Below are 13410 nucleotides of genomic sequence, written 5' to 3' on the forward strand. Positions count from 1 at the left end.
AGGATTTTTCTTGCACATATGTTTCCGTAGGGGAAAAAAAAATACCCATCACATGAAAATATAAAACCCATAAATTGTAGGGTTTGAATTGGCTGCATATTGCACAGTCTTGCTATACCTACTTCCATTTTAATTATTCTTCTTTACAAATAGAGATAGTGGCCTATAAATGCATTATTAATGTAGAGTATTTCCCTTGTTTTTATAGGCTTTGCTAAAAGCCATGTTGAATTTAAAGTTTTGGGTTATTTCTGAGTGAAGAACCTCATACATTTGGATAAAAGCCAACTTCTAACATTTAATCTTAACTTAGGATATTTTATACACATTAAATTTTATGGAAAATGTCTCAGCTATTTAAAATCCGTCTCACTACTCACATGCATAAAGGCTAAACTTTGAAGAATCATTGTCAGTCATTCTGCTGAATGATTCTTATTAATGATTGTCCTTCTGTCCTGATTGTGTTTAAGGAGTAAAGATGTTTCTTGAGGAAGAAGTACAATTCTTGAAAATTGAAGCTCTTGGTTATTCTAGATGTGCCATATTATGTAAAAGTAAGTTGTCCGCTGACCTCTTCAAGGGTTCATAGGCTCACAGAGAACTAAGATTTTCTGCCATAACAAATTTATTCTAATATCCAAGAGTGATATATGACATCAGAAGAATCACAATCATTGAGAATTAGAGCAGGAAGAGACTGTTCCTTATCATCAATCCCACCACTATCATTTTATAAATGTGGACACTGTGCTCCAGAGTGATCCAAATGATTTCTCTGGGACTAGTATGGGGTCCCAATTTATAAATCTCGACTCTCAGGGCTCCCTTTAGAGCCCGAAATACTCAGAGAAAAATTTTGCACGGGTAGCTTGGTCAAAAGATATTCTGGTGACTCTGGGCAACTCTTGGCTGTAATTGCGTGAAACGGGCCTCTGATTCTCTTCTCAGTTAGGTACCTGGTTTAAAGAAAGTGATCCATGTGGACTACAGGACCTCTAGCGATACAAGTCTGTTCCACAGGTTCAAAGAGCACTGTGCCTAATGCTGCCTTCAGCTAGGTGGTGACAAACACATCACTTTAAAAAGGGATACTCTCCAATGAGCACTTGTCTCCAGTTTCATGATAGCTTCATCAGTGAAGCAACGAGGTACTTGCAATAGACTATGAGAAATGAAGGTAATGAGAAGTGAAGAGTAGAAAGAACTAGTCTCAACATGGTTGTCTCACTAGGTGCAATAAACCCATGCCACAAAGTCAGTAACAGGTAGATCAACTGAATCACATATCTAAGGAGCAAGGGTAATTGTTGTTACCAAAGACGATTTCTTTGGTAAAGGGAAGAATAGATATATAGATATACATATAGATATAGATATAGATATATATAATTGTTTTGCCATGTGCATAATTCTTTTAAGTTGAGATTTTCCTATATTGAGTCTATTTTTGTATTTTTAGGGGTAGTGGGGGGGGGTGGTAGAGAAGGACTAAATAAAGGAGGACAGCCGATTACAGAGGAAGAAACATTTTGGGAGTCAAGCAGTCCTGGGTGAGGATTTCAGCTTCTCTGCTTTTTAGCCATGTGACCTTAGAGAAAAATTACCTAACACTGCCTACACAGTTGTCATGAGGAGTAAATAAAATTACAAATGTGAAAATACCTAGCACAGTCCTTGGCACATATTGGGAGCTCAGCAACAAAAGTTTCTCTTTCCTGTAACTTGTAACATAAGTTAACCCACAAAAACCACCTGTTGTTTATTTGTCAGAGGCCTGATATTAGTCGCTCTAGAGAAAAAGGAAATGATGACTTCTAGAATCACCTGCTTTGTGAATATCACGTGCTAAAATAACGATTAATAATAATACTTTGTGAAATTCATTACATCTGAATGCACTGACAGATGGAATATGACATTTCCAACTTGGGTAAGATGATAATGACATTGTGATATAGAGAAATTAGGGTCTTGGAATGGAACTGTCAATTCAGAGTTATCTTTCAAAGTTGAGAGAGGTAGGAGGCTATTAAAGAATAAGACAAGATGCATTTCCATTGCTCACCTCCTAAACCTCTCTTTAGTCCATCTCTTCATTTCTATTCTGTCACTTACTTTTAGTTCAGACATCATCATTTCCTGCCTGGATTTTTGCCAGGAGGTGAAATTGGTTTTCCTGCCACCATTCTCACCACCTGCTAATCCATCATCCATAATCTCTCCAGAAGGATCTTTGAAAAATTTAAACCTGATTCTCTGCCTCTTCTGTTTAAAATGGCCCCTCATCACCCACAGGTTGAAGGCCAAGATCACTGGCATGTTATTCAAGATTGTGTGCTAATTAGCCCATGCCTACACCATAGCAGTCTCTTGCATTACATTCCATACTGCCTACATTCCACTTGTGCCTAGCAGTGGACTTTGTACCCCAGTGAACAACAGAGACTTGAGTATCTGCACATTTGTGTGCATTATTTCCTCTTCTAGGAATACCCCATCACCACCATCTTCCTCTGTTTCAGCTTGACTAACTTCTGATGGTCTTTCAAATACTTGGTCAGGTGTTATTTTTTTCTGGCAAGTGTTCTCTTGCCTTCTTGGCATCAAAAGTATATGTTCTTCTTATTTCCTCTTAGGATCACATGGGCCTTTTCCATACAGAATTGTCAGTTTGTTAACTAAAAGGGCTTTCTCAACTAGACCATGAATTTCTTGGTGTCAGGGAAGCATCTGTGTGTCCTCAACATCTGGCACAGCCTTAGCTTTCAAAAAATGTTACTTTGTGGGTTCATTCAGTTAGAACTGGTATCATTTGGTCCAAATTAAAAGCTTTATGATTCTGACTTTGGTCAGACTAGGTGAGCACAGCAAGTAAAGTAGTAGCAGTAGTAGACAACTATGCCAGAAGGTTCTGTCGACATGGGGAGTGGATGGGAGACTGGGTCTCCTCCCCTAACATGACATGACATCCATTCCTTTGTGAAACAGTGAGATAAGGAGAGGCCAATCACAAAATGTTAGTTATAGCTGGAAGGAATTTGAGGCCATCCCACTGTTTTTGAGAAGCAGAAATAAAGTGCCAAAGAGCCCTGCCAGCATAGGACGGTTAGTGACAGAGCTGGGTCTAGAACTGAGTTATCTTACTCCCCAATCCAGTATTCACCCATTTGTCTTTTCTACTCTAGCATAACTTTATTTTATTTTAATTTTGGGGGGGGTGTGGGTGGAAGTAAGCTACTCTGCATGCCAGCTTCCCTCTTAACTGGTCAGGCTGCCAAGATACCGCTTACCTGGTGAGTCATGTCAGCACCTAGGGAGACTCTCCTGCTTTGATATGGGGCTCTTCAACACTTCACAAAAACATAGCTTAGGGGCTGCAAAAAGGCTGTTGACTCTGCTCTTTCTTATTTATCCCACTGGCATGTTCTCATGAAATTACCTCCTATTTTCCTCTCATTCTCCTTCCCTGCCTCAAAAAAAGAAACATCCGTATAATTGGATCCGTATAACTTATGGAAGGGCTCCAACATCAGCCAATGCATATATTAAAGTTTTAAATCAATTATTGTTCTAGTACACACCCTGGGGTTGAGAAAGAAAGAACATCCAGGACTAACAAACCTGATTGTTCTGGCAAAGTTGCCATTCGATTCATGCTGGCATTTCTGGGCTTTTCTTTTCCTTTAATATTCCAACCTCATTTAAAAAAAAAAAAGTTAATGGCTCAAGTAGCAATTTTTAACATTACTCTTTCATTCAGTCTCTCCATAAGACTTCTACCTCCCAGTCTCTTGAGGATTACCCAAAGGGCATGATGTCCAGAGTTTGCTTACCTAGTTGCAGAGACAGCTGTCAGTCTGATAGTGAGTTCATTAGACTGTGGATTATTCCTCACTTTATTAACTTCTGAGCAAGGGAGAGACTCAGGCTTGGGAATATGAGCACTTCACAACTTGACATTCCAGATTGAGAAAAACACTTAATCATAACAGTTAAGAAATTAAATTACAACGGTGTATAACATTGTGAATTTTAACCTAACAACTACTCTGAGTTGGACCTGTACAAGTTTCTGATTAACACTGTTGAACTAAAATTCCTATAACATATGATGCATGGGTCTTTGTGTTTTTTAGGCAAGTACTGGAAGTCAGTAAGGACGGTGAGTGTGCCGAGGGGCTGCGCTCTGGCTGGGGCGCAGTTGCAAGAGGAGACAGAGACGGTTTCTGCCCTGGCCTCCCTGACGGTGGATGTGGAACAGCCCTTTGCTCGAGAAGACAACAGGTATGAATCCAACATGGGGAAACCATCAGGGTCAGTAACATCCAGGCTCATCATTAGCGTTTGTGAGCCTCTCTCTAGGCTCTACTTCTCCGGTCTCCTCCACTTCCACTTCTCTGAAGCCACAGATGCCACAGCACATGCTGTCGGCTGTCAGGAATTCATGTGTTTCATTCTTCATGAGAAACACAGAGGTGGAGCATGTTGTTACAGTTCACAGAGAAATAGAGTGATGAGATAGATGGTCCTCGTTGGATAATTTAGTACAGATCATTATGGAAAAAGCTTCTTGTGGGCTTAACTTCTTTCCTTAGTTATCTCTATTTTTCAAGATGTTCTTTTTCTTTCTCTCATCATTTCGAAGTTACTGATATAACAAAGGGGGAAAAGGAGAGCAGAAGCTGCAGGTATGGCTTGTCAGTTGGGTAGCCTTATATGACTGTCCGTGAGGTACAACTACTGGATAAAGATGAAAGTTACCTTCCAAGGAGATAGGAGTGTGTATAAAGGAATGTGTGGAACTGGGTCTGATTTTATTTTACTTTATGATAAGAAGGAGTTGATTTTAATTAGTCTTCATATGAATAGCTTTCAGGAAAAAAAAACATAAAGATAACCTAAGATTGAGTTTGCTTCTTCTTCATTTAAGAAATGTTTGTCAGTTTGTACATTTTGGTGTTCAACAGACAGTGCTACATTCAGGATTTCTTTTAAGTTTACTATGACCAAAACCACCCCAAATGTACAGACAGTAACACTGGTGCTCTCTGTGGATGACTTCAAAGTCACATTTCTTCAATTTAAAAATGAATAGGTGAGCTTTCACTAAAGCTCTGCCAGCTTGCACTTTTAAATTGCTTCTGAGAATGAAATCGAACTCCCTCTGTCAATAACATCACCATTAATTACACAGATCCTGCTACTAGTACATAGGTTGGCAGTTTTCCCAAGAATGCAAAAATTTGAACAGTTTTAGTTTTTCTTGCTTTTACTGGGTATTCAGAGTTTAATGGATTTAACATCTTGCTTTGGTCAAGAGCAGGAGATACAATGAATAAGAGATTTCATTTTTATGCAATTGTTTTTTCTTACTATAACCACTTAAAAAGATTACCAGTAGGAAAAAAAAAAGTTGTATAATATTGTATTAAAAGACATCTTCATATGGGCATCTGGAGCATAAGGGTAAACTTATTTTACATCTTTGATAATATGAACTAACCCCCAGCTGTTCCCAGCTAAGAACCAAACCAAGTTCATAATCCAAAGGTGTTGCAGTTATTCTCAAGGCCAAATACAGTTAGTTGTCTGTCATCTGAGGGCTGTAAAACTAAGGAAACTAACATCTGTTAGTGTTGGATATAAAAGGTGCGTAGCTATTCTTTAGAATTCATTTAGTATAGAGAAATGAAGCTAAATTCCAGCCTGAGTGAAATGAATTGTAAGTAATTTTTCCCATTAAATTGCAGGGCTTAGAATAATAACGAATAATAAGTCCTGTTGTGAGCCCCACATAACATTAAAATCTCAGCACTTTGGCAGGAATTGGCTCTATAAGCATGCTTGTTTATCCTCAGGTACATAGTGTGCTTGACTCCTGATAATCTATAGGGACTTGACCCTGGCTTCAGTTCACAGTGATTTTTAAGCTTCATCTGATGGCAGAGAAAGAATGGGAATGGAAATGTTTTGATGTACAGGGAAACAGAGTTGAAGCTTGTGGCCTGGATTCATGTTTCTTTATCAGTTTTAGACAGATTGTATCTATTGTGATGATTGATTTTTCTTATGGGAAAGAAAACGGTTTTGCTTGAAATATTTCTGTGGCTTTGAACTCACTTTTTCAGGGGAGGAAAAGAAAAATTCTTCTAGAACTGGCTTTTGCATTTCTATTGAACCATGCATGAATTGCATCACAGAGAGTCAGACAGGGAGAACCCTTAAAAGCCACAGAGCATTTATTCTTTTCAGGGGAATGCTATCAGAATTGTCCCCCTACTCAGTATAGGAAAGATGACTTTCACAATGAGGTAAAGAGGTAGAAATGTTCTTAGGCCTTTGTTATGAATGCAATGTTATAAGTACACAGGAAATTGAAAAATTAGAAAAATCAGAGAACTAAATGGATGGAAAAGGGTGAAGGCAAGATTCTTTTTATAGGAAATTCCTGCCAGTTATTTTGGAGAATATATTGGTGTTTGGAGTGAGATGACTCATTCTGTACTAAGATTTTGGGTAAAGCAGCTCTTTTCCTGGCCAACTCATATCTGACTCATTTACCACTAGTGAATAAGGGATAAAATGCTCCTGGCTAAGAACCATTGTAAGTATTTTTTGTTCATTTTTGGGGTGGGGGGGTGAGGGAGATGACAACACAGTGCAAACAGTCATTTCATTTTTATAACTCATTGATGGACCATGAAGAATAAATTATTAGAAAAAGGCTCGGGATTCATTTTGGGGATGATGATTGACTGAAGTAGTTTCAAAACATAATTTTCAGGTGGCAGAGGACTTGAGCAGGAACAAAATGACTGGTGAGTCAGTAATAAAAAGCAACAGAACAAAAATAAAGGACGAAAAACTAAGTGGGGTCAAGTTATATGTTCAAAAAAAGTTAAATAGATAGGACTAGTCACACATAGCATATTGTTTAGAAGACAGAACTGTGATCTTAGTTTCTTTCTTGATTGTCCGGAGACTGTACCCTTAAAAGATTATAGTTTGCATTGTTCAGATATCTATTTCAAATGCTTCTACTTTGAAAAGGTCAGTTCAATATTGAGGTTTATTCTTGGATACCAGTTCGGACTCTGCTGAAAATCAAGAAAAAGTTTTCTCTGGCAATCAAGACTTCAGAACGATCAACTCTTAAGTTACTGGGAGCTTATTTACACTCTAGAATTTCTGACTCTCTCATTTTTTAATCAAAACAAAAACTGAAAGTTAGGTTTTCAAATGTCAGTTTATTGATTATAGTGTGAGTCACATTAGATTTTCTTTACTACAAGAGGATCTGGTCGTTTCTGAATCATTTCATCTTCAACTTTTGTCAACTTTTCTCACAAATGAGATGGTTTCAGTCATTATATGACACAGAAGCATGAGAAAAATATATGATTCTGAATCTGGCTATTTTTTAAATTAATTTTTATTGGAGTATGGTTGCTTTACAATGTTGTTAGCCTCCCCTGCACAAAATGAATCAGCCATACACATGTAGATATCCCCTCCCTTTTGAACTGCCCTCCCATTTAGGTTACCACAGTGCATTAGGTACAGTTCCCTGTGCTGTACAGTATATTCCCATTGGCTATTTTGTTTTTTGAATAACTGTCTTATTCATGAATATTTTTTAAAAGTATAATAAGCTAGACAATCCCAAGTATCATCTGCCTTAGCTTTGAATGGTCTATCAGTAGTGCCAAGGACATTGATAACCCCACTTTCCTGTGTCTGGAGATTTATATAGAAATATAGAGCACTCTTAAATACACATTCGTGTCTAATAGAAATACAGCTTTGTTTTCCATGCTTTAGGATTGTCTCTCCAAGAATTCTGGAAGCTAAACGTTGCACTGATTATTCAGGTCTCTGATTTTTCTCTCTGATACCATTATTGTGAGCACCTGTTTATCTAAACAGGCAAACATTCCAATATAAATTTTATTCTTAATTTTCATCCAGTGTCAACAATACCTTAGTTGAAAAGTGGACTGAGATTTGGAAGCTCCTGGTAAAAGAAAGGAGCTCCTTTATCTTCTTTTCCTCTTCCTCTTGGGACCATCATTTTATCCCTGTGTTCAGTGCCTAACATGTGGTCTTGGGGCATGTGTGAACTCTTAGTATGTTAGGGATTAAATACAGTGCCCGATGTATTTCAGGGTTCCCTTCTGAATTGTTTACAAACAAGTGTTTAATTTGAAAAAAGAAACAGTGGACTAGAAGCATAAGTAAAATGAGATGCACGGTAACTTTAGCTTCCCATCATCCTCATCTTTCAGTCCCGTCTTCTTACCACTACAGAGGAAGAGTAGGTTGTGACTCTGGAATCAGCTTGCCGAGGTTCAGATCCCGTCTCCATCTTAATAATTGTTGATCAGTGGCAAGTTACTTATCTCTCTGGGCTTTACTTTCTTTGTCTTTAAAATGAAGGGAAAATTTCAGAGGGTTTTGAGGATGAAATGAGACAATACATCTTAAGAACTTAACACAACACTTGACACAGGGTAAGTACTCAATATTAAGCTTGGCTTTTGTTATTTTTTTCTATCTTTTTCCCACTTCCTCAATTTGCTCTATTCTTTCCCTCCCTTAATACACTGTTCGTCATCCAGGGATCTATAATATGAGAAATAGAGGGGCTGTGCCTGGGCATCTATATGTTTAACTGTTCATAGGTTAAATCAATAGTATAGTCATTAAAAATAAGAGATTGATAAATAATCGCTAAGCACTAAATTGATTCAGTTAACTAAGCTGTGGTTAGCTGACTTAAAGAACTTTCACAATGCCTAATACATTGTAAGTAATAAACAAATACTTATTGAATGAATGAGTCCAAGACAGACAACAAGACATTGTTAAAATGGTAACAGAACAATTTGTAATGATACCTGAAGTTTCTTTGTCTCCTTGTCTCTATGTACTATGTTTTCTGAGGGAATCAGTGTTTTTATCTTTCACAAGAGTTTTCAAAATGTGTATTTTACATTTTTTCTTCCATAGTACTAATTGACAGTGTCCATTTTCAGATATGTTGGCTAACCAGAATCCATAGTACTCATATCATAAAGATCGATTGACTGAGGAGACATGATAAAGGTGGGAAGGGAAAGCGAAGGTCTGAATGGAGAAAGGAATGGTCTTGGGTGAGGTGGAGGGGCTATGGGAGTGATGCTGACAGATTTCAGGATTATTCTGTGACTTGCAGAATGAGGAGGGAGAAAATCCAGTTCATTTATTCTTAAAACATTTTCTGATTATTTTTTATGTGCCAGACAAAGTGTTGGGAGTCAAGGTCACAAAGCTTCCGTGGAGTCTTCAAAATATCCACATACTTCGAGATTGTATTAGTTTTCTATTGCTATCTTAACCAAAAAATTACTTCGTGGCTCAAAATGACAAAAAGGTCAGAAGGGTGACAAGTCTCTGGGCTAAAATATAGAGGTTGGCAAGATCTTTTCCTTTCTGGAGGCTCCAGGGAAGAAACTGTTTCCTTGCCTTTCCCAGTTTCTAGAGGCTGCCTGCATTCCTTGGTTCATGACCCCCTTCGTCTGCCTTCAAAGCCAGCAACTTTACATCTCTCTGACCTTTCTTCAGTCATCACATCTCTCTCTGACTGAAAGAAAACAGCTGGGAAAACTGGCTTAAAACCAGGAAAGTTTCTCTGCTTGTAAGGACTCATATGATTAGACTGGACTCGCCAGGATCATTTCTCTATCTCAAGGTCCTTAACCTTAATCGTATCTACAAAGTCAGTTTGGCTACACAAGGTAACATTCACAACTTCCAGGGATTAGGACATGGACATCTTTGGGGGCTATCATTCTTCCTACCACAGGATCAGACATGAACGACCAACTATTGTAAATGATAGGTCATTTGATAGACCAAGCTCCAGAATAAAAGAAGACCTAACATAGGCCAAGAACTGGGGAACAAATCACTGAGCCAGGGTAGAAAAATGGAGGATTTCAACTAGTAAATAAGAACAAAGGCATCCAAGATACAAAAAATAATAGCTTGAGAAAACGATCTGTTTTTTAAAATTTTTATTTTATATTGGAGTATAGTTGATTAACAATATTGTGTTAGTTTTAGATGCACAGCAAAGTGATTCAGTTATACATATACATGTATCTATTGCTTTTCAAGCTCTTTTCCCATTTAGGTGATTACAGAATATTGAGTAGAGTTCCCTGTGCTATATAGTAGGTCCTTGTTGGTTATTTATTTTAAATATAGCGGTGTGTACATGTCATTCCCAAACTCCCAGTCTATCCCTCCCTCTGCCCCTGCTTCCCCCCAGTAACCATAAGTTCGTTCCCGAAGTATGTGAGTCTGTTTCTGTATTGTAAATTAGTCCATTTGTATCATTTTTTAGATTCCGCTGTAAGTGATATCATATGATATTTGTCTTTCTGTCTGACTTACTTCACTTACTATGATAATCTCCAGGTCCATCCATGTTGCTGCAAATGGCACTATTTCATTCTTTTTTATGGTTGAGTAACATTTCATTGTATATATGTACCACAGCTGCTTTATACATTCTTCTGTTGATGGACATTACGTTGCTGCCATGTCTTGGCTATTGTAAATAGTGCTGCAGTGAACATTGGGGTGCATGTGTCTTTTCCAAGTATGGTTTTCTCTAGATATATCCCCAGGAGTGGGATTGCTGGATCACATGGTAGCTCTGTTTTTAGTTTTTTAAGGAACCTCCATACTGTTGTTCTCCATAGTGGCTGCACCAATTTACATTTCCACCAGCAGTGTAGGAAAGTTCCCTTTTTCTCCACACCCTCTCCAGCATTTATTCCTTGTAGACTTTTTGATAATGGCCATTCTGACTGGTGTGAGGTGATATCTTATTGTAGTTTTGATTTGTATTTCTCTAATAATTAGCAATCTTGAGCATTTTTCATGTGCCTGTTGGCCATCTGTATGTCTTCTTTGGAGAAATGTCTACTTAGATCTCTTTTCCATGTTTTGATTGAGTTGTTTGGGGTTTTTTTGTTGTTGTTGCTCTTGAGCTGTTTGAGCTGTTTGTATATTTTGGAAATTAATCCCTTGTTGGTCACATCATTTGCAAATATTTTCTCCCAACCTATAGGTTGTCTTTTCATGTTATTTATGGTTTCCTTTGCTGTGCAAATGCTTTTAAGTTTAATTGGGTCCCATTTATTTTTGTTTTCATTTCTATTATACTATGAGACAGATCCAAAAAATTATTGCTGTAATTTATGTCAAAGAGTATTCTGCCAATACTTTTCTCTAGGAGTTTTATAGTATCCAGTCTTATATTTTAGGTGTTTAATCCATTTTGAGTTTATTTTTATGTGTGATCTTAGAGAATGTTCTAATTTCACTCTTTTACACGTAGTTGTCCAGTTTTCCCATAATCACTTATTGAAGAGACTGTCTTTTCTCCACTGTATATTCTTACCTCCTTTGTCATAGATTAATTGACCATAAGTGCATGTGTTTATTTCTTTATATCCTGTTCCATTGATCTGTATGTCTGGTTTTGTACAAGTACCATACTGTTTTGATTACTGTAGCTTTGTAGTACAGCCTGAGGTCAGGGAGCCTGATTCCTCCAGCTTCGTTTTTCTTTCTCAAGATTGCTTTTTATAACAATTGATTGACTTTTATAACAATTATTAAAATAAGTAAATAAAATAAAATAAACTGCTTTAAAGTCCCTAATTAGCTAGTGAACAAGTAGAGATTTCACAATAACAGTGTCTGGACACCAAGTCCAGTATTTTTAATGTTAAATAGTTAAATTCCATTAAGAACTGGCTCTGTGACTATTTTCTATAAACTCGATATATATTATTTAGATAATGAATTTTTTATTGAAGTATAATTGGCATACAATATCATACTGGTTTCAGGTGTACATCATAGTGATTAGATATTTATATACATTTCAAAATGGTCACCATAATAGGTCTAGTTACCATCTGTAACTGTACAAAGTTATTACAATATTATCAACTATATTCCTTATGTTGTACATTACATCAGCAGGACTTATTTATTTTGTAACTGGAAGTTTGTACCTCTTAATGCCCTTCTTTGCACTTTTAATGCATTTTTAATGTGAAAATTTCAGTGGTGTGTTTTTGGGCAAAAGTTAAACTTGATAGTTTATTTCTCAGTAGAATTTGGAAATTTGGGACCCTAATTTCATTGAAGTTATTGAGAAGCCACCATTACCTTACATTGGAATACATAATCTCAATAATGTTGCTATAAAATTATTTCTTTGTTACCTCAAATTCTCATCTCCATATCCTAAAGCATGAGTTTGAGTTTCATAGAAATGTTCAATAGCTGTCACGTACTTCCCCCCTCCCCCAGATTGTATTAGTCCAAAAAAACTAAATAAGGGTATTGTGCTTGACTGAAATGGTAATTATTACACTCACTATTAAGATTGGTGGAATAACAATGAGAAAAAGAAATGTGTATGTGACAGCTATTGAACAAGCTTCAAATAAACTTTGAGTATTAGGAATATTTTGTTTCAACTATTAGTATAGTAAATAATGTTACTGTTTTTGACTTTACAGCATTTAATATTTTACTCTAAATTTCAAATTGTAAACTATTCCTTTATATACTTAATAATTATATTCATATCTCATTCTTGAATTTGTCATTTCCATTTGGTAACAAATATCTGCTTATCATTTACCGGTTTTTAGCACTATGTGGGCAAAATGGAGATGACAGAGCAGTTTTAAAACAGTAATTCTCAACTACTTTACATTGTAGCCAGGGTATATATGGAAAAAGAATCATAAACAATAAAGTAATAAAATTTTAGATTTTTAAACTGGGTCAGTAGTAGAGTCTTCTCCAAAGATGGCTGTGAGTATTAAGTGAATTAATACATGAAAGTAATTTAGCTCAATTCCTTGCATAAAGCAATCAATCATATCATCTCTTATAACAATTAAGTCTGATAATATGGAAAGTTATTCTGAATTGGAATATTTAGTTCTCAAGTCTTTTACTGTGTGAATGTACTTATTAGTCCATCAGTCTTGAAAACTAATAGATTAAGAAGCAACTCAGCTTTATGTAAGTAAATTTAGGTTTTTTTAAATCAACGACTAAAAGTTGTCAATAAATCCTGCCACTTTTACAGTAATGTGTCAATAAATAGAATCCATGTTTTAAGATAAATGAGGCAAAAATTCAATTTCTTCAGAGTGATGGAATTTTCTCACTTCTGTGAGTCATGGACATGTCACAGATCTCGTACTTACTGTATTGATTGAGCAATTTTTGTATCACAAAGCGTGAGTCATAGCACATACTTTTTTTTTTTTAACCATCTTTATTGGAGTATAATTGCTTTACAATGGTGTGTTAGTTTCTGCTTTA

General features: G+C 36.5%; 1 protein-coding gene across 15 annotated transcripts in view; it reads left to right on the forward strand.

Moving 5' to 3' along the window:
• The window catches only part of HDAC9 (histone deacetylase 9), a 604670-nt gene that overhangs the window by 561888 nt on the left and 29372 nt on the right, over positions 1 to 13410 (forward strand). For all 15 annotated transcript variants that reach the window (XM_028490082.2, XM_055085027.1, XM_055085034.1 and 12 more), the window contains one exon: positions 4140 to 4287. In XM_028490082.2, the coding sequence (XP_028345883.1) occupies positions 4140 to 4287 (148 nt within the window). The remainder of the gene's footprint in view (positions 1 to 4139; positions 4288 to 13410) is intronic.

Source organism: Physeter macrocephalus, chromosome 5 (assembly GCF_002837175.3).
Source record: "Physeter macrocephalus isolate SW-GA chromosome 5, ASM283717v5, whole genome shotgun sequence".
Taxonomy (NCBI): domain Eukaryota; kingdom Metazoa; phylum Chordata; class Mammalia; order Artiodactyla; family Physeteridae; genus Physeter; species Physeter macrocephalus.